General features: G+C 36.2%; 1 protein-coding gene across 3 annotated transcripts in view; it reads left to right on the top strand.

The window, feature by feature from the left end:
* The window catches only part of LOC120532856 (hyaluronan and proteoglycan link protein 1-like), a 107147-nt gene that overhangs the window by 39016 nt on the left and 44855 nt on the right, over window positions 1-23276 (top strand). For all 3 annotated transcript variants that reach the window (XM_039759293.1, XM_039759294.1, XM_039759291.1), the window contains exon 3: window positions 17144-17512. In XM_039759293.1, coding sequence (XP_039615227.1) covers window positions 17144-17512 — 369 coding nt within the window. The remainder of the gene's footprint in view (window positions 1-17143; window positions 17513-23276) is intronic.

The raw sequence follows: 23276 nt of genomic DNA, 5'->3' as shown, positions 1-23276 counted from the left end.
AAACAAGTCGTTGGTTTTTTCTGCAAATTGGCTGAGTAAATGTGGAACAGGATGTTTTAGTTTTAGTTTCCACAGGATCAAAATGCATTTATTTTATTTTCCATTATATGCATCAGTCATCTTTAACCTTTGTCCTAGCATAGCCTTCATATCCCCTGCCTTTATTAAAAAAATATATATTATTTCAGCATGTCAAAAAATAATGGAGCTCAATTTTATTATCTTTTTTTAGAGACTACAGTGGTGCAAGCAAGTGTCAGTAGCACTTCACAGCCTCTTCTCTCTTTTGACTTATGATCAGCATCGATTCTGATTTTTCTCCTCTTACATGTTCACAAGCCAGTTGTTGCCTCTGAATTACTCTGGTTAGCTTGTTTGTGACTGTGATTATACATTCTCAGTGAAAGACGGGTAACAGTCTTAATTACACTCCATAGACCTAAATTAGTTCTGAATAGGTTTGAAAATGAATGGTCAAAGTTTTTATTTCTTTTTCAAATACTGAAAACTGTCAAGAATCTGATTTAGCCCTCAACACTTACATGTTTTGTTGAATGTAGTAAATCCCCAGATATTACTCTAATATATATGCACATGACCAAAGTCACACCTTCAGAATATCTAAACACAACAATCTTAAATGACATGGATTATTTTAATCTATTTATCCATTTCTCAAGCTAATTTATTTCAAATATATGATCATCAGGAACTAGAGCCCTGATTATTCCAATAATAAAGTACACTTTACTATAATTCTGGTGTCCTGGTCAGGGCTGGATTCTGCTTTGCTTTCAATTCTGCTGAATGAAGGAAATTTAGAATATGTGACTTTTTCTGAAATAATAGTGTTTGAAGTGCAAGGTAGAATTTTAAACAGATAAGGGGCTAGAGTTACTAATTAAAAAACAATGAAGTAAACTATGCACAGGCTGCATAATGGGGTATCCTCACAACTTTGGGGACCTGTGCTGTCACAATCATTATCACGCTATCCACCCATACAGCCATATAGGATATTTTTCATATGGACACACAAGTTCTGCTTTAATAAATCATTAAAAACCAATGCCCAGTATGAACCTTTAAAATGTAATGGTTCTACTAAAGTTCCAGTCCAGTTGTTTCCTCCAACATATTTTAGGCTTATTGAGTCCAGTTGCTCTTTTAAACCTATATGTTTTGCTTTAACCTAGCAGGAAGCTTCCCAGGTTACCAGGGCTAGAGTCCCACTTACCATCCTAGCATGAGACAGAGTTCTTTCTGTTTGCTCATCCTGAAGTGAACTTGTGGCTTTAGATCCAACACATGACCAGAAAGAGCAGGGCTTCTGTGTTTAAATTTGACCACTCTGGCTCATCTCTACTTCCAGGTACTTACTGCCCATACTAGGCATGACCTTATTTGTCTTTTTTTTTTTTTTCTTATCATTACTCTCATTGGTTTATTTATTGCATGTGTCTTGAGAAAGGGGATCAGGTTTATTTCCAGAATGGTGACTGGGTAGCATTTCTTTAATGGCAATTAATGTATGCCTGCTGCCTTAAAAATGAATGTTGTCCAGTTGTGTGCAGTTGCAGAGTGTTGCGTAACTTTAATATACTGTACAAGTTCACAGGCTCTACAAATAATGTTTTGGAGAAATGTCAATTATGAACAAAGGCTTACATTTTTATTTACTCTACTTATGCTTTCTAACATCACGAAATGTTACACAGATGGTTTCAATAATACATTTTGCCAAAATGATTGGGTACATTATGAGACTGGGATTAAATAAAAGTACTCTTTTAAATAAAGTTAGCGACTTCAACTAAACTGAGGTCTTTATAGCAATATGCCCTAAGGACTCACAGACTAGGGAGAGAAAAATAATTCCTGACCGTGAGTTTAAAAAAATGTAAAGTATGTAAGTTGCTTTGGAATGGGAAGATTTGCTGCGAAAAATGTAAGTAGTTGCCCTTAAGGACAGTTATAATTGGTCCTAAAGAAAGTGACATCACCTTGACAATAAAGAAACAAATATATTGACAAGGGGCTGTTTTTGAGTGAAAGGGGGTGGACAGAACTTAGATATTGGTCGAAGGAATTTGTCTCTACTATTTGCAAATGATCTTGTTTTCTTGCTGTATTAGACTGTGATCTCTGGCATGCACTAGAGTTCACAGCTATTGTCCTAGCATCAGACATGAGAATCAGCACCTCTAAAGCCGAGATCTTGATAATCTCTTCAAAAAGAATGGTTTGTTCTCTTTAGGGGTGAGAAACCACCCGAAGTGGATCAGTTCAACTACTATGGGACCTTATGCTGCATTCCATTTACCTCAAAAGTCAGATATCAGCATTGGGAATGACATCACACTTGACTTGACCGAATTCTAGTATAACATTCAGTAAACGAATATGGATGCTTTCAGGAAAACCTTTGTTATGCATGCTTTTTCAGAATACAGACAACTATTGAACAAGTTGACAACAACACATTATGCACCTTGCCTACAGATAGAAGTTGGGCAGTGCTATGTGTACAGTATGACTAATTTAATGAGACAAAAATAGACAGAAGTGCTAATAAACAGTATAACATCACAGCTTTCACTTCAATTGATGCACAGTGTAGCCTTCTTTCATTTTGAGGTTGAGGTTGGTGAGACTCACTTGACTTTCCAAGTAGTAAATCTGTCATGTGTGGGTGTTCCAGCTGAAACTTCCTGCTTGGAAATCAGAAAATTCCAACTTCCAAGTTCAAATGGAACATACTGTAGCACTCACTATTCACAAGTGACTAAAAAGTAGATGGTGAATTTGACTAATACATTTGAGAAGCATCTGCAGTTTTGACAAAGATGTGTGCTTGGTGTGTGGGTGTGTTTGTGTGTGTCCTGCCGTGGGTTGGCACCCTTCCTGGGATTGGTTCCTGCCTTGTGCCCTGTGTTGGCTGGGATTGGCTCCAGCAGACCCCCGTGACCCTGTGTTCGGATTCAGCGGGTTGGAAAATGGATGAATGGATGCACTGGAGCATGCTGGTGATACGGGAGATAGGTCCTTGGATGAAGCTTTTGATTTATCAGTGAGTCTACATCCTCACTTATGGCACCATCTTGATAGAATAGTCTGTCCAATCCATCTCTGTGGAGAGGGTCATGGTGAAAATAAACATGACTGATGAGTTTTACCCATTCGAGAATCATCATGCTACAAAAGTGGCCTGTGATGTTCTTCAAGCAGCTCTTCTTGCTGAAAATGAAGCAGCACCTGGGGGAAAAAAAGTACAAATGACCAACAGATCTTTGAGGATTATGGTGTTTAGTTAAAAGCAAACTAATGGGCAGCTATTGTTTTGCAAATATTATAGTGACTTCTAAGTCTACTATGTCACATAAAGAAATTTTATTCTTGAGGAGTTTTATTATTGAGGTTTATTATTATAGTGAACAGTATAGTGGCCCACTAATTAGTGCTGATGCATCTTAGTACCAGGGATAACGTAAAGCCTGGTTACTGTCTGTGGAAAGTTATACATTTACTTTGTGTCCATATTCGTTTTCTCAAATATGCAAAATACATATATCTTTGATTAGGTAAACCTACATAATTGTAATATCGGAGGCTGATTCATGTCTTGAAGGCAAAGCTGCCTGTGACTTTGTAATGGAAAAAGCAGGTTCTTAAAGTATATAGTTTAATTGTTATGTGTGTTCTATTTGGATTAAGCCTTTTACTATAAGATCTTCTTTTAATATAAAAGTTTTCAGTTTTGCTTTTTTCTGGTTGTGAATAGGTCTACACGTTCTTGCTGTTGTAGTCAGCAGGATTGTCTTTCTATTATATATGTAGTAAATCTGCTAAATTACAGAAGACAAATGGTATGCTACCATAGGGTGCTAATTCCACCCTTGTACTGATGCTAATTGAGTAAACTGGAAGAAAAAGGCACTATTAATTTGTCAAAACAATACATAAAAATAATAATTTGAGATATAATACTGTATAGAAAATGTGTTTTTACTATTACTACCACAAACACTTATCAGGAGAATAAAAAAGATCAAGTTAACCTTGCAAGAAATGCAACATTACTTTATAGTGGAAACATCTATTTTTCTGTTGTTGATGGCCTAATAACTAATACAAATGCAAGAAACTCTATTTTTTACTTGTTCAGTTGAACAAAAACATAAACTGGGACTCAGAAGCACACGTTTGCTAAACTTGGAGATCAGCTCATCAGACCTTGAAATATGAAACCTCTTCCAAGACGTGTAACAAAATACTGTATAACAAAACACAAAATCCATGGTTACCTCAGAAATACAAAAGTCAACATTGCTTAATAAAAAAAGAGAAAAGTGCAGAATGTTGTTCTAGAAAGATGTTTCCCTCTATGAGTTCAATGAAATCATCCATCAGTCTTTGATTGAGTAATCTAGCTGTAATAAAAACCAGCAGACACTGTAGCCCTCGAGGATTGTGATTGACTAAAAATACTAAATTAAAATAAGACAGGACCTAAATTGTTTTTTTCAAAAGATTTTGCCGTTGGCTGAGGAGTTATACTGTGCTTTAGACTTCACCCATGCACCTTACTATGTGTTGAGAGGTAAAACTTACCTCTGTGGCCTCTTTTTTTGTACATTTCCTACTGTAAGTTGAAACAAAATAATACATCTAAAATAAATGCTTTATCAATTTAAATTTGCAAAATATTTGTAAATATATATGCAAAACAAAAACACTTTACTTTTAGCGTTGTGTTCTTAGCCCTCAGTTATTCAGAGAGCCATCCCTCCATTTTCCAACCCGCTGAATCCGAACACAGGGTCACAGGGGTCTGCTGCAGCTAATCCCAGCCAACACAGGGCGCAAGGCAGGAACCAATTCCGGGTAGGGCGCCAACCCACCGCAGTACACACACAAACACACCCACACACCATGGATGGATTATTCAGAGATGTTACTATTATTTTTATCATTAAGCAAATGCCTTTACTTATGGCAGCAGCCCAGACAGTCATTGCCCATACACAACATCTAAACATTTCTGAAGAAAGTCCAAATCTAATATACAACAGAGAACAACGTCCATCCATCCATCCATTATCCAACCTGTTACTTGTCTATTTTACACTTGCAGATTGTGTAAATGCTCAGCAATGCTTTCCGACAGTTCCATAGATCTGGGCAAGGCAAGAGTGCTCATGGGACAAGGATTCCATACCTCAAGAGGTGTTATGACTAACTGATAGGACAATGAGGTTGATTTTCTTTGACACGCCTAAATTCACAATACCTTGTTTAGCAAGGACAAGCATTCTTAGACATAAACATTACATTTGCCAGAAATTCTTTGCATATTAGTCATCAGGAATGTCATAATTTCTTAATACTTTATAATGAGTGTGTTTATATGATAATGCCATTATATTTAACAATATCTTTTGTACCTCTTCTAAGATTCACCTTAAGATTTGTTCTGTAGGATGTCTAAGTTTGGACTTAATATATTGAACATATGGAGGCAGTATTTTGGATGGACAGCCATTCCCTCCAATGAATAATTCTGCTTTTTCTCACACAATTCACTGTCACTGCAGCAGCTCTCACTGATCATGTCTTCATTTACCTTCTCTTCATGAATAATTTCCAAAAGTACTCATTTCCTAAAGTCTTCATCCCTTCCTCTTAGTTTACTTCACTACTATATGGAAAGTAATTGAATAGAACACACTTCATGACAGGTTGCAGTATTTTGAATAGCAAATTAGATAGATGGCAATGACCTGAGCCATGCATATGCAAAAGTGTTAGAAAATATCCAAGTGACCTGTTTAAATCACCTATTGATTTACTGAATCAACACTAAGTAGATATATACAGTATACCCTGCATTAATGCATCTCTGCATTGACATGTGAATACTGATAGCTCAAACTTATGAGAAACAACTTTCAGTTCACCAAGTTACAGGACAATCAGAATGATTTGGTCAATATTGTGACTGATTAGTGTATTTGCTACACGCTCATTTATGTGAAAAGTTTGCTCATGGCAAAACAGACAACAAAAAACTCCATGATTTTTATTCATTATTCATGGACAACTTTCATTGCCAATGTTCACGATTAATTCTGGGGTATCTGATAAGATTTCCCATTCCTCAAGCTTTGTATAATGTGTTCACATAATAAATATTTGTATATTTTCTGATTTGTTTTAGTCAATTACAAGGTCAGAGTGGGCCACTGTATATGGGGAAACCAGGAGATAGCAGGGTGCTCTTACATACAGACACAACCATTCTTCCTGGGACAATTTAAATATGACAGACAACCTAATCTGTCTGTCACAAGGAGAAGGTGCAAATACTACAGAAATAGGACTAGGATACAAAAATCATGTCTCTAGAGCTGCCAGCAGTAATACATATATAGTAAGGCTCACTAATAGTGATCACACTAATAAATGCTCCTGCCTTTAAGAACTCCTTTTTATAAACAAAAACCCACCACTGAGTAATTTTCTTAAACCTTAAAAGTGCTTAAGATTATGTTTCAATTTTATGACTCACCACTAATATTTTAAGTCTTGCAGGGAAGAAGTGAAAAAATGCATTGGTTACTGTGCTTTCTGGATCTTCTAAGAAACTATAAATCTCAAATCTCAAAGAAAGTGATGAGCAGAAGGGATTGTTCAGGCCAGCATATTCTTGATTGTTGGGCTCAACATATCTTTTCAATCTCTTTTCTCCCAAGTTTTTCAAAATATTATTAAACTGAAATCTGAAATAAAAAAAAAAATAAAATAAATAAAAAAATAAATCTGAAATTGAAATCATCAGAAGTACTAGAGTCTATCTAATATGTAACAGACTGGACACACCAAAATGACTCAAATGATGCATAATCACTTAACAAACAGGTTCAAGTCCACATGACCATCATCATCAAATTCTTCCATGAGTACCCTGAATACAATGAGGACTGATTGAGGTCATTTATGTTAGGTAGAATGCCTAGAGGGGGCTGGGTGGTCTCATGGCCTAGAACCCCTGCAGATTTTATTTTTTTCTCCAGCCGTCTGGAGTTTTTTTTCTGTCCTCCCTGGCCTTTGGACCTTACTTTTGCTCTATGTTAATTAGTGTTCCCTAATTTTAATTATTTCTTTTTTCTTTTTCTTTATCATGTAAAGCACTTTCAGCTACATTGTTTGTATGAAAATACAATTTGAATACAATCTGTGAATTTCCCCTTGGGATTAATAAAATATCTATCTATCTATCTATCTATCTATCTATCTAAAATTTGCTATAGAAATAAATGTTGTTCTGTATAGACATAACTAAAAATAATAAATAACGACAGACATAAGTACGGACATAACTAAAAATAATAAATAATGAAGGGATTTTTGAATTGTGTGTGTGATACATAAAGAAAATCCCACAAGATCATAGAATGGAGGATTCACAACTTATGCTTTAAGTTTGCTCCAGAGTTTATATATTTTCATTTTATATTTCCAAAAGAATACAGTAATCCACATGTATATGAGTGATGGTGCTGCCAGTTTTTGAATATTAATGAATGAGTCAGTGGTGGTTTTAATTCAACACTGACCTTTAACTGAAAATTGCTCTTTATAATTGCTGGAAAAATAAAACACTGAAAAGAAATAACAGGCAATACAGCCTTTTAGAACTAGGTTTGTCACTCTTAGTAAAACAAATTTATGAATAGATGAGTTCATATTAAAGTTCCGCTGGTTACTAAGTAAGTATTGCTTTTTTTATTCTTCCGTTATTATTAAAATAGCCATTTGGTAAATATTGAAAGAGCAAAGGAAAAACATTGCTTAGAAAGTATTTATTTTAGTTCCTTTTTAGAGTTTAGGCTTCACAGTTCAGGAACTACTTTTTCTTGCATGTGAGTAATTCACAAATGCTGGAAATCATCCAAGTCTCTCTGCTCTGAATTCCTTTCTAGAAAGGATCTTAAAATCTGAACACCCATTTAAACATAGTAAAACTAATAAAAGGACTACACACATGATTGTATATAAGCTTTTTAATAGCTTTTTTTGTTTAGAATAACCTTAGTAATAATTGGCAAACTGCCTGTGTGCTCCCAGAGTTGGATGAAGTCATCAGCCTTTCACTTCAACTCTGTTACACCCAATTGCTCAAGACTTTGTTTCAGGACATTAGCTATGGTGAACCTTATTTTTTAAACCAGGTTAATCAAGATAAAGTTATATAAAAATTGATAAGGCATGGTGGCATGGATTTACTTTAAAAGGGTAGGAAACTTGGGTTATTTGCAAATTTTGTAAATTGTAACAAATAGAAATTTTGTTTTTTGATTTTTTATATCATTATAATTAATTAGTTAAATAATTCACAGGTGCTGTCTATTGGGAATATTGGGTCTAGTCCTAAAGTTGTCAAGACAATGCCCACACATTCCTGGAGCCATGCTACCGAAAAGTCTCATTAGTAAAACTGAGTTTGCTTAAATCTATGTTGCTACAGGCTTCTTATTAAAGGTGCAACTGTTGCTAACATTTTGCCAGAGGTGACAGTGACAGCAAAATCACAATCTTACCCAAGCAGCCTCATTAACTATAAACATGTACATTTAATTAAGATCCCTGAAATAAACAGACTAATCATGAAGTTTGATGTAATTGACAATCACCCCTAAACACTGGCTAATTCTTACTTGGCCCATGTCAGTGTACACAGGGAACAAAATATCACCACCAGCAATACATAGTTTCACAAAATCTGTCAGATGAAAAGCCAACCATAGAAACTTCATTAATGAGGCAGGACTGAACATAAAGAGTGTCATCGATCAGTTCACAGATGATTTTCAGAAACGGAGGATGACACAAGCTTTAATGTAAGCTCATTTGGGAGATGCTTATATTTTGACTTTGAATTAAATCTTAGTGTATTCAATGCCTAATGTTGCAGTTATGTTGCCTCATTGATTGCTTAGTTACAGTATATTGTGTAATATCTGTGCTCCAGTTGGTAGATTACTTTGTTCCAATTAATTAATTCATCTTAGTGCCAGTAGTTCATAGCTAACTCTGGAATCCTGTGGAGATTATTCCAACTTTCTCCTAGTCCACCATGTCTTTCTCCCAGCTATAGTGTTCTATATAAACAAGACTTACCATTCGTTGTCTGCTCACAGACTTTTATTCTTGGTCACTCTTTTTCCCCTTAGAGTTCCTGATATCTATTCAAAAGGATGAAGGCCCAAGTGTTTAGAGTCCTGGTGCTTCCTGTCTTGCTATATGGTTGCGAGACATGGACACTATCCAGTGACCTGAGATGAAGACTGGACTCCTTTGGTACTGTTTCTCTCCGGAGAACCCTTGGGTACCATTGGTTTGACTTTGTGTCAAATGAGCGGTTGCTCATGGAGTCCTGAATGAGGCACATTACCTACATCGTGAGTGAGCGTCAGTTACGGCACTACAGCCATGTGGCGTGATTCCTCGAGGGTGATCCAGCTCGTAGGATCCTCATTGTTGGGGACCCAAGTGGCTGGAATAGGCCAAGGGGTCACTCACATAACACTTGGCTGCAGCAGATAGAAGATAATTTCTGAAGGGTGGGACTGGACTGCGTGTCTGCCTGGGGGTTTGCCAACCGGGATCCTGAGCTGTTTTGTCTTGTGGTGGGCAAGGCAACGCACTGTACCAGTGCATGCTCCCCGTCTTCACTTGAATTGACTTGTTCTCATTAGGTTCTTCCCCAGTCATGTGCAACCATTATTCTTTTTTCTCCCCTGTCAATTTACTGTCAACTGTTCAATCACTTATATATGTGAATTAAAATATCGAGTCTTGTCAATTTGTCCTGCTTGTTTGGATAGAGAAATATATAAGCTGTTGACAGATAACATCATGACATGTAGGTATAGTGGCTAGAGATATCACTTAAGATATCACCTATTTGGAAAAAAAATCAATTCCAGGGTGAGGAATTCTTTTGATAGCCTTTACATGTTTTGTTTGTGCTTGCATTGGGAATCAAACAGTCCATGTGTACACCAGGCTATTGGAGTAGAAAATGTTTTCTTTTCTTTTTTTTTTGTTGTATTTTAAATATTATATATATATATGTAGATTGTTGTTAATTCTGTTTTTTACTTTGTCTTTATATAATATTGCAATGTTTATTAGTTATTTTGTGTTTTTTTCTTTACATTTAGTTTCACAGTTTTAATTTCATTTATCTGCACTGTCTGGTCTATTTTGAGCCAAGGGAGGTGGGGCCAGTATTAGGCAGCTGGCATACCACCCAGCTAGGCATTGTGTCTTAGTTTTGATTCCTGTTTTTGAGTTTTGCTTTGTTTGTATTGGATTTTCTGACCCCTATTTTCTTTAAAGGTACTGTTTACTGTTTGTGGATTACTGGATTTGATAAATGTTTTGCCTTTTTAGGCAAAACCTATTTTTGCCCTTTATTCTTGCCCTTCTTTTTGTTATTCCTGTTCTTTAAATATTCAGGAACTTCATCTTTGTTGTCCTGGGACCAGTGTTTTCACAGTTTGTTTCTCAACTTTTTTGAATAGTTTGAACTTTTGATATTTTAAAAACATTACAGCAACCCCTTTTTTGAGCTTGGGTTGGCAGGTAGCCTGCCATTTGAGTTTAGGACTAGGCTGCTATCCAGTAGGAAGCAGCAAGTTTGACATTTTTTAGGCCACTCTAGTTTTTGTGCTTTGTTGCAGAATTAATCACAACAAAAGCAGAGCCTGACAATAATTTATTGAATGAGTTAATTAGAAAATAAAGACAGCAAATACAGTAATCTTAATTACGTTTAATCAAATGAACCAAATGCAGAAAAAATGCACAAAGTTGTAAATGAAATAAATCCAAAATTTAGTCCATGGCCTCAAACATTGTTTGGGGGGTTTTATGGCCTAGGAATTTAATGTTCAGTTTTTTTTTGTTTGTGTTTAAGGTTGTGAATTATGAACTACATCTTACTGTTGCACCACTTTGTTTTCAGAATGGCTGCTGTTATTTTGTAAGTATTTTTTATGCAGGTCTGGCAAGCTATTGCTAAGCTGAACAACTAGAAGTGTGTGATGTGTGGTGCCATTACTGGAACGGTACAAAGGTCAGCTTTGTGCACTTTCCGATTCTCTTAAGTTTGAATATAAACCAAAACAAAAATGAAACCCTAACTTTATTACTGTTAAAAAAATCTCTGGTGACACATTTGTTTCTGTTCCTCCACTTTGATTCAGGTTTTTACAGTTTAGCTTAAGCAATGTGAACTATTTTGGTTTTTGACTTTCTCAATGTGTTAGTTTGTCTGACCTCATGGCCTTTGTTGGATTTTTTTTATAATTTCTTGTCCTCCTAGTTATGTCCTTTTTATTTTATTACTATTATGACCCATCTTTTGATTCCATTTTTATGAAAACCCTTGCCACCCCATACAGTTAGTACAAATCAAGTAACAAAACTCTAATAAAACAGAAGAAAAAAATCACTAATATTACATTAAAGATTATTTTGCCTTTTATACAAATCCTCAATTGCTGCTTGCATTTCATGATCTAACTTTATTTTTAACTCTAACAAAAGTATTATTATAGCTCAATTTTAAATTTATAATGTTATTAAATTAAAAGCAGACAGGCGACTTAACTACAAAAGACAACCCAAAATCAAAACAAAGCTATAAGCTCAAAACTTAATCATTTTTTTTAGAAATTAAATTAGTGCTTACTCTGAAAAGAGGAGAAAGGCTGCTAGACAGATGGCACAGCAAAGAGCAATGAGCAAAGCTTGACCTTAAAATAACTTTAAATGACTGCATTCCTAACTGATTCAGCACCTGAGGAAAATAAAGGGATGGGGCTTATAATTAACAAATATGTTAACATAAAAACAATACAGAGTGGAAAAATGATGGCAAAACAAAAAAAAGGCAACAAGCTTAAAGGCACTGCCACATTATGCAACCTTTCCATCAGGCATGCTTATGGTAAGTGACGCAGAAAAACTGGTTAATACAGTAGGGAATGAAAAATGACTAGTGAAATGCTCATATGAGTGTATCCATATTGAGGACAGATATGCTCTAAGCAGAGAAGTTAACCTGTTAAACATTAATGAAATGTCAGGAAGGACAGTGAAACAGAAGAAAGATAATCCCTTTGACCATTTCCCTCTGACAGTCTCGGTAGAATGACCTCTGCAGAAAACCAGGATGTAGAAATCAGTTGTGGGAGACATATATACTCCAGTTCTTATGCTAGAAATGGCAGAATATAGATTGAATAATAGTTGATAGGAACTGAGACAGAAAGAATTCTTTTAGAAAGGGCAGTACTTTTAGAATATTTTTTTACATTTCTATTTTGATTGTTTCATACCATCGTGGATGGGGCTCAGGCACCTTATAACGCACTACATCACTTTTCTTTGCATGCCACATATTTTGCAAAAAGGTTAAAGGGACCAGATACCACAAGAAGCCCAGGGCCTTCATCATACAAAAACTCACTGGTTCCTGAAAACAAAATTCGTGTGGTGGGAAAGTACCTAATCAAACTTAAAGAGTTGCAAGGAATAAATTTAAATTACTCAACTAAACAATCCAGTATACTATAGTACCTGTTTATACCAGCCATGGGTGACTGTAGACTTTAAAGAAAAGTCCTGTTTAATGGCTGCTATTTTTATATTATTTCCCCAGATGATTTTCTCTAGCTAAAGAAGGTGTGAAGATGGATGAATAAGTATTTACACTGTTTCTAAATGTAGTCAATTTCTCATTTTTAAAGTTCTTCTGAAGGCATACTGTAGTTCAGTATAAATCACCATTTTCACTAGGAATCAAAATTATATTTTTTGATTAATCTATCCATCCATCCATCATGCTATATCCCAACTACAGGGTCACGGGGGTATGCTGGAGCCAATCTTAGCCAACACAGGGTACAATGCAGGAAACAAACCCCAGGCAGGGCACCAGCCCACCACAGGGCTCACAAACATACACACCAAGGACAATTTAGAATCACCAATGCACCTAACCTGCATGTCTTTGGGAGGAAACCCCACGCAGACATGGGGAGAACATGCAAACTCTGAACCCGGGTCTCCTAACTGCGAGGCAGCAGCGCTACCCACTGAGCCACCGTGCCACCCTGATTAATCTATATAGTCAAAAATATCTGATTCTGACACAACATTAAGATACCTAATTTATTATAAATATTTATTCTTTTACTTTTCTGCACTTCAACCCTCAATTTCTAAACATCATAATCATGTTGGTAACTAAAGAGAAATTTTATTGAACGGAAAAGACAATAGCCAGGTTCTGTAGGTCTGTTTCTCTTCCACATGTTTTGGGCTCATTTTTGATTCAATGTACATACCAAAGTGCACAAAACTACTATATAAATATTAATTCTTACAAATATCTTGGCATTTTTCAGTACTAAGATGGTGTGATCTAATTCACATCCAGTCCTGATTGATTGATAAAAACCTCTCTGTCTCTATCAGAACTGGCACAAGTAGGTACCAACTCCAAAAGTGGGCTTAATCTGACTAACACCATGTAAGCACTGTTAAAGTAGGCAGAAACAATAATAATAATAATAATAAAAAAAATCACAGATATATGATTTGACAGCACAGAAATCTTGTCATAGAGAAAACTAAGAAAAACAGATTTATGGAGAAGGCAGACAAGTTAAAGATATTTTTATACTTTAGCCATCAGAAGGTGATGCTGAACTACTAGATATGATGGCATCATATGATGACCATATTATTATTATTGGGTTTTTGTTAGTCATGTCAAAACCATATGTATGTCATATATGCCTGGAGACAACAATGAGTGAATTTTCCTTAAAACTGGTTGAGAACAATCAGATGGCTCACTGAGTGTCACATTTTTAAACCAATCAAATGCCCCATGAAGGCGGTGCTCAGCGTTGGGGTGATGATTTTGAAATGCAAAGATCAGAGGTGCTCTACTTAAACTGGTCCAACAGAAAGGAAGCTTCTATTTGTGATGAACCGTCTATGGTCTTAAAGTTTCTTAAAAACGCTATTAGACACATAAATGTGTGTCATGTGTGCAGACAGCAAATTTCACTTCTTAGAAATAAACATCCTGTTTTAAAAATAAAAATAACCCGATGCAAGGGAAAACTTTTTTCTGTAGCATCAGATTATACATTGGCATTTGAAGACATTAATGGATGAATGTTAAACGTCAACAATGTTAATGGTGCTGTTTGTGTTCTCTGCTGTTTTCATTTACAATGACAGTGTAGTTGTCGATTTAAGCTTGAAAGAATTGGTAGCTATATTCATGAAAATATGAACTGCAAAATATGCACTTGATGTATATGGTGTGTCCCACTCCATCAAGGACTGATGTTAAGAGAGCTGATAACCAAAAGCCACAGGAGATGCAGATTTCAGCACTCAAAATACCTGAATCATCAAATCTGCCTAACGACACCAACTAAAGAAGGACAAGGCTGCACAACACCCACCTTCTGACTGCACATCTAAACGAATAATTAAAGAAATTCAAAATAGACTACAATACTTATCAGGATTTCGCCGCTATTCACTTCACACTTTTTAACGAGTTGTCCCCAGACACGTATTCTCATTTGAGAATTATGTCTGGCCCTTTGGGACTAGGTTATTGAAGAACAGTACACGTATATAAATGATTAACATGTATTTAACTGCGGTGGGCCGGTTTCCTCCCAAAGTCCAAAGTCATGCAGGTTAGGTGCATTGATGATTCTAAATTGTCTCAAGTGTGTGCTTGGTGTGTGGATGTGTGTGTGTGCGCCGTGTGGTAGGCTGGCGCCCTGCCTGGGTTTTTTTTCTTGCCTTGTGCCCTGTGTTGGTTGGGATTGGCTCCAGACCCTGTTGTTAGGATGTAGCAGGTTGGATAATGGATGGATGTATATATATTTAAATTTAGGATGTATACTAGAATGTGAAAAACTTTTTTCTCAATTTTTAGTGTGAATTGTTGAATGTCATCTGTTCCATAGAGAAGCTTTCAACTAATATAAAGTCACATCACATTAAAATGCACATTTTTCTTGTACAATTTGTAAATACAAAGGCTTTCCATCATTCTTCAGTTTCTTCAGCCTGTCATTTCTTTCCCTGATTGTGATCACTTTTTAAATTCATCGTAGAGTCTGGAGGCAGTAGTGTTTGTGATGATTTGGTAAAATCTAACCATTATAACCTTAACCAGAATATACTGCAACATGTGAGGAACTCAGTTTATATCCAGGCCTCTGGTCAGTAAACTAGTCTTGCAAGCTTTCAAGAATTCATGAGTGCATTTAGGTTTTCTAAATATTATCATTGTGTACGATAATAAGTCACTGAGTTAATAGTAAAATGCCCCATTAATGTGTTTTACATTATTGCATGAAAATAATCACACACTAAAATCACATTTAATTAAAAAATGTATATGTATTCTAGGCAAATAAATAGATAAAGAAGATATTTAATAAGCAATATGAGTGGATTGCTTTGCAGTGTGTCTACCCATCAACTTATTAATTTACCTCTCCCGTTAAATGCATTTTATAGACAGTTCGATTTTTCCTTTAAAATGTTTGATGCAAACAGTATATCCAACATTAAACAACAGAGCCTTTTGTAAAATAAGAGCATAACTTGAGACCTACAATTTATTTTTGGGTATTAGATGAATTGTTGTTAGTACCATGCCAAGTTTGAACGCAGAGTCATCAAAGCCTGTTCAGATTTGCTGTGAAAGAGATATATTAGTGAATGATTTAGAAAACTAACACTAAATATAGCATTGGACATTCAAAGCAACACTCTCTGAAAGTTACTAACTTGTGAAAACAGGCCAGCAAATTATTCTTCACCACCAGCATTATGGATGACTTGCTATTTGAAGCTTCAACCAGCTGAATAAGCAAACAAGAGGCTAACTTCTTTTTAGATTATTTATCTTTTCATATTTGTCTAAAGAAAGCTCCTTCTGCTTTAAACTGTGTCCTTTAAGTCCTTCTTTCAGACCAAGAATTCTTTACTTGAATACAAATTTCATTTTTTAGAAGTTTATGAACAAAGAAAACTTATTTCACATTAAACTGTCAAGATTAAAAATAAAGTGGTTCCCCTTTGGACAAATAAAGAAAAAACAAATCTTTAAACAGTTTTAGCTTTTCCTACAGTAAGCTTTGCTGTGATTTACTTTCTCTACAAAATATGAGTTCAATTTTAGTCTTTAGTTTTTGGGAACTATTTATATTGGCATAAGTAATACATGGTAATATTATTTTCACTTTAACATTTATATTTTGTCTGAATATCCATGCTCTCCTAAGACTTTGAATCGAAGGAGCACCATTTGACATCATCCTTAAGTTAAATTTTAATGTCACAAGTACAAGAATTAAGAAATTCTTAATTGTATCATGTCACTAGGGTGGCACGGTGTCTGTGTGGGTTTCCTCCGGGTTCTCCGGTTTTCTCCCACTGTCCAAAAACATGCAGGTTAGGTGCATTGGCGATTCTGAATTGTCCCTTGTGTGTGCTTGGTGTGTGGGTGTGTGTTTTTGTGCCCTGCGGTGGACTGGCACCCTGTCCGGGGTTTGTTTCCTGTGTTGGCTGGGATTGGCTCCAGTAGACCCCCTTGACCCTGTAGTTAGGATATAGCGGGTTGGATAATGGATGGATGGATCATGTCACTATTCTTCAGCACCATGACCCACGAGTATTATTGTCAAATGTGGACTGTTCTTTGAAACCTTAGGATTCTTTTTTTCTAAAAACTTATTTATTCAGAAAGTCCCTGGAAAATTTTAGAGGTACAGGGTGATTATTGCCCTTTGCATATATACAAGATTTTCATGGGTTACAGCAGAAACAATAATATAACCACTAATGTGTTTTCATGAATTTCAAATACCTAGGCGTAAAATAATAATAATACATTTTATTTATTCGTAGGTGCCTTCCTAAACACTCGAGGACACCGAACAATAGATAAAACACACATTATAAATAAAACTAAAATACAAAAATTAAAATCAAAAATATCATTTACTCTCTTTTTTTTCAGAAAATGGACCTCGCCTCTTTCTGCAAATGGATCAATCAAAAGTCATTTCTTACCGTGGTGGAAATGCCACATTGCCTTGCAAGTTCCATCGAGAAGCTAGCTCTGGCAATGGGAATTCTCAGAAGACAAGAATCAAGTGGACAAAGCTTACAGCTGATTACCTCAAAGAGACAGATGTTTATGTTGCGATGGGTGTTCATAGAAAAAGCTATGGAAGTTATCATGGACGAGCATTTCTGCAGGGAGCCAGTGAGAATGATGCTTCCCTTATTATCACAGACATCACTTTGGATGACTATGGAAAGTACAAATGTGAAGTCATCGAAGGCTTGGAAGATGACACAGGTGTTGTTACATTGGATTTACAAGGTAATCACTTTGAAGAGTTATTTTTTCAGTTAAGAAATATGGGTGCTGCTGTGGTGCTTTAATATGTAACCGTTTAGTTAATAGATTAAGCACCCTTACTGAAGCTATCATTATCATAGTTATCCATTTTCAAACCTGCAATGCTTAGGGAGACAAAGAAAGCTTAAATCTAAACTCTGAAGGTTTGGGAGGAAACAGATTGAATCTTCATAGGGAGCCCATAACCACAGATAACATAATCCACATAAGTATACATGTAACACTGAGCAGTTGACATAACACCAGTCCCTTTGAGTTCACCAAGTCCCAACCCAGAGTTGAGGGCCATTTCAAGGGGTGAGCAGGACCCAAGGTGAGACGGGTCTTATGAAACACTGGGAATATCAAGGGATTCTTTCAGGATTTTTCTGTGGAGTGGAGGCAACAGGGATTAATACTGATGTGATTGAAACCTAATTGGCTGGTGCATTTGCTGCTATTGCTGTTGAGCCCTTCAGGTATGTAACTACCATGTTTGTCTTCAAAATCACCCTGTATATCCTTTTCTTCTTCACACCTGGTTTTTACAACACTCTTTTGAAAAAAAAAAACGTTTAAGTTCCAAATAGGCAACCTCTTTTTTTTTGGTTCTTTTTTCTTTTCCTATTGTAATAATCTGTCACAATGTCTCATTTTGTCTGCCTTTTTTTCACAGCCAAAATTATTTTCTCCGAACTAGTTTAGTTATGCCGCATTCTGCAATAACATTTAGCTTGCAAATGAGCTATGACAAACTGAGGAACGGACATGCCTCGAGTTTTGAATAATACATCTGCTCTCTCACTACTTTTAGATTTTATCTTCATTAAGAGTTTTGTGTTTTGCTTTATTAAAATATTTCACCATGTATGTATGTCAATTTTTATATGTGTGTAAAGAGGGATTACAGATTTGGGAGTAGGGCATTGGCTGACGCAGTGTCCTTAGGCAGCTGCTCCCTTGCTAGCCCCTTAGAGACACCACTGCCAGAGTCCCACATGGAATGGCAATGCTACTTTACCAGCTCTGGCAACGTGTTGCACACAATTTACTAAACAGATTTTTTCTTCACTATAAATAGAGGACTTTAAGCTGAGAGGGGAGATATATTACATTTATTTTGTGATTGAAGGCTGCATTTTCTTAAAAGTTAAAAAATTATTTAGATATAAAAAGCAAAGAACATATGAAAAGTGTAAATAATGAGATTTAAATTGTAATAATGGAGAATATTGTCTAATTTTTTTCCTTCCGCGATAAGTTTTACTTGGTCACAATTTTTTTTTTTTTTTGCAATATGCACTCATAAAATCTTACACTATTGTCAAATGATAAAATTCTGTTGCATCGTGAAATACTTAGTGTGCCATTCTTTTGTAATGCATACAGTATTGGTCAATTGTCCTCAGAAATACCACTAAAACTGAAGGTAGAACTTACTCCCTAACTTTTAGCAGCCCATTAGATGAAAATAATAAGAAATGTCTATTTTTAGAATGTCCTCTGCTGGCAAAGTAGTAGGAGATGAAATGGGCACGATTCCTTACATTTAACATTTCAACAGCGAGCATTAGGCAGATAAGATTTAGAGCAGGAATGGTGCTCAGACATTAAGGGAGCACAGAGCACAAGGAAGGCGACATTGTAACAGCACTGAACACTTGTGTTTTCAGAGTTGATACTGATTCACATTAGGCTCTTGTTTTTGTGCAGGGATATACCATCAAAAAATGCAAAGCCTTATCCTCAAGAAAAAAATGTATATGTTATACATTAAACCTCAGATTGATACTTTTCTGGTTGTTGTGCGTTAATGCAGTTCTCATTACCTTCAGGCTAACACATTTATTTTCCAGGGTTTGTTTCACTGTCTGTGATGAACTTCACAAGACTGTAAATTATGCTTGTACATTTAATGTGGTGTCTGCACATTTCTCATTTCTACTGATACCAGTTAGTAAAGTACTATTTTCAATAGACTAAACAATAAAAACAGTAACAAGAAATAAACTCAAATATAATTATAACATTTCAAGAACCAGGATATAAACATTGACAGCAACATTCTGTTTAGGTTGTATTGACAACCTGACCTTTAACAGTAATACAAATATCACACGGTTCATGTGTATCAGTTTCTAAACACTGAAATACAGTTCACTAGAAATTAAGACAGAATTTGTTTAATAAATTAAAAATGAAGGACAATATCTGAATTTGAATGATGTTATCTGTGCTTAGAGTTACCTACTAGAGAACAATATGTATTGCTCTTTTAAAGCAAACAAATAGTGGATATTTAAGTGTATATCAGTCATCATTCCATCCTAACACAGGGGTCTGCTGGAGCCAATCCCAGCCAGCACAGGGTAGGAACAAATCCCGGGCAGGGTGCCAGCCCTCCACAGGGCACACACACACTATGGCCAATGTGTTTGGACTGTTGGAGGAAACCCACGCAGAGAACATACAAACTCCACACAGGTGGGAACCCGAGAAGCAAACCCAGGTCTCCTTACTGCGAGGCAGCAGCGCTACCACTGCGCCGACATGCTGCTGCTTAAGTGTATGCTTATTGCATAAATTAGTAGTGATTTAAAAAAATATACACTAAATCAGCCAGACCTAGAAACATTAATTTATCAGAGGAAGAGGAGGAGGTTAGGAGCATGCGCTGATTACAGAGCATTGCCATACCCACTTTACAACAAACAACCCGGATTGTGATCGGAATACAGCCGTGCAACGGATGACACCACCAACCCCAAGTTTTTCCTGCAAGTTGGAGGACCTGCTTTCTGGGCTAGATGTAGATTAACTTTATACCCAGGACAGAGAAATTGCAGGTTAATGGCCTTGCTCAAGGGCCCAACATGGTAGTGTCCCTTCCAATTGCCAGCGCCAATCCCTAGCCTCAGAGCAGCACATCATTAAATGTCATGCATTCTGACCTGATGAAGACTTTATCATCTGAGGCGTTTTTGTCTACAGCTTCATTTTTTCAACACTAAAGCAGTTTTTCCATGTACCAACTATATGAGAAACATTATAAAAAAAAATATTCAAGAAAAAAATTGTTTAAGGATTTTGAATCAAGCTTGTGAAATTTAAGTTTATGTTGTCAGACTCAAGTTAACATTTAACAATTAACGTACTGTTGTAAATGGTTCATATGGTGGGGGAATAAATGAAAAAGCATGATATGATGTGATACAATAGCGTCTCATTCTTCAAATGATTCTAACTTCAAATATTCCAGAATTTGAATGCTAAATTTGAGAGAAATTTGGTCCGGAGTTCGAACAAAGCTACTATGTGCACAGTGAAAATATGCAGCCACAGATGGTGCACACGCAGTGAGCATAAATGCCATCAGTTGTGGACCCAAGTAGTCTCTCGCTCTTGCTGTGAAAGCATCTCTTACACTATGCCTATGTGTTTTCAATGCTTTTTTTGGTTATACAGCATATATATAAAACATCGTTTAACCATGGCATCCACACAGAATATCACCACTCCTCACTAAGGTACAGTAAATACAATTTTCATTTTATTATGTAGTATTTACATATTTTATTTATTCTTTTCATCTTTTAACTCATTATTTAGGGCATTAAATTGTAGTATTTGTACTTTAAATTATGTGTATTTGCTCTTTAAGTTTATCAAAATGGGTATTGCTTAGGGTCTGGGAACTGATTACTTCACCTTCCATGATTTCTAATAAGGAAAATTGATTCGGACTTCGAACAATTCAGAATTCAAATGGCCTCCTGAATCGAATTAAGTTTGAAGTATGAGGAACCACTGTACATGATATTAATATGTTCTGTATGTAATAATACTGGGCTTTCTCCTGGCTTTTCTTGCGAGTCTAAAAAATTGACTCAATTTAATACTGCAGATCATGTTTGTTCATAAACCTAACTAAGGCACATATGAGCATTTGTGCTGTGAGTGCTTTTGGTTCTTTGTTGCTCCATATGGCTCCGTGTGTAGCTTGCATTAAATCTTTGACATGGAACTCGAGCCTCAAGTTCTATATGCTCCAAACGTATGTTTATTAATGCTTTAGTTTAGGTACTGCAAAAAGGCAATTACTTCTTTCAGAACAGGTCATCTACCTTAAGCTAAGCATGTTTGGGCCTGGCCAGTACTTGGATGGGAGACCATCTAGGAAAAGGTTGGGTTTCCGCTGGAAGAGGTTTAGACAGTGGGTGCTTACCCTGTGGCGTGAATATGGATCCAAATGCCCCAATATGATGATTAGGACACTGCGCTGTATAAATGGTGGCATCTTTCGGAATAAGACGTAAAACTGAGGTCTTGACTCTCTGTGGTCATAAAAGATTCCTGGGCATCCTTCATAAAGGGTAGGGTCTATCCTGATGTCCAGGCTAAATTCCCCACCATGGCCTAGTCATTTTGGCCCCCAATCATCCCTAGTCCCTAATTGGCCATCTCTCTTGCTACATCACCACCTAACAGCTAATGTGTGGTGAGTGTACTGGCGCAAAAGTGGCTGCTGTCGCATCATCCAGGTGGATGCTACACAATAGTGGTGGCTAAAGTGCTTTATAAATTGAAAGAATTATTATTATTATTTATTCCCCGTATCTGTGTGGGTTTCCTCTGGGTACTCCAGTTTCCTCCCACAGTCCAAAGTTATGCAGGTTAGGTGCATTGGTGATTTTAAATTGTCCCTAGTGTGTTCTTGGTGTGTGTTATGTGTGTGCGCCCTGCCTGGGGTTTGTTTCCTGTCCTATGCCCTGTGTTGGACGAGATTGGCTCCAGCAGTCCCCCGTGACCCTGTAGTTAAGATATAGCGGGTTGGATAATGGATGGATTATTATTTATTTACTCTTATGTAACAGACAAAAAGAAAGGGTCTATTAGTGTTCATAACACTTACAAAACATCAGTAAAGTGGTTATTCAAAATAACTTCACTTTGGAAAAGTCACAGGTGGCTTAAGTGAGATGTATGTCTCTTGATACTGCATACTTCCTATGAATCTTTTATATTCATAAGTAATTTTTACCAACATGCAGTATCTAATGCCACACTGTGCAGAGATGAATAGCCTCTTTACCCCAAAGAAATGTAGTTCAGGTCAACTGGCAATTTTAAATTGACCCTTCTGTGAGTGTCAGTGTGGGTTTGTGCCTGAGTTGGCCCTGTGATTAACATGCACCCTGACCAGGGCTGTTTCCTACCTCGTACTCAGTGCTATCAGGCTCCATCTTCTGCATCCCTATAATGGATTAAGAAGTTTTGAGAATGGGATGAGATTAATTTCCTTTTAGCCCATCTCAGTTCTTGATACATTACTGAAGTGGTCCACAATGTCAAAAGCAGCAGTTATGTCAAGGAGAAGCAACGCAGAGCATCCATCCAGGGCACTATTTATATTGTCACTTCTGTGTAATGGTGGGATAAGAATAATGACTGAAAATTTCACATAGATGGATTTTAATTAAATATCTCAGAAGAAAGTGTTAATTTGCTATTTAGATAATGCAGAGGTCTTTTTAATTTCTATTAAATGACTGAAAAAGAGATTTACCATTTTCAATGAAAATATGACTATTTAAGTTAATAATATGCTGTGCACGTATAATGTGCATTTGGGATTTAACTGAATATCATCAGAAATAGACATGGTATGTGTGCTTGAAGTAACAGGGCCATGCAGGACTAATTGGATACAATAACAAAAAACACAATCAGTAGTCAGTGGTTGAAC

Source organism: Polypterus senegalus, chromosome 7, assembly GCF_016835505.1.
Source record: "Polypterus senegalus isolate Bchr_013 chromosome 7, ASM1683550v1, whole genome shotgun sequence".
Lineage (NCBI taxonomy): Eukaryota > Metazoa > Chordata > Cladistia > Polypteriformes > Polypteridae > Polypterus > Polypterus senegalus.
The sequence above is the reverse complement of the archived record's forward strand: the minus strand, read 5'-3'. Positions and strand labels throughout refer to the sequence as shown.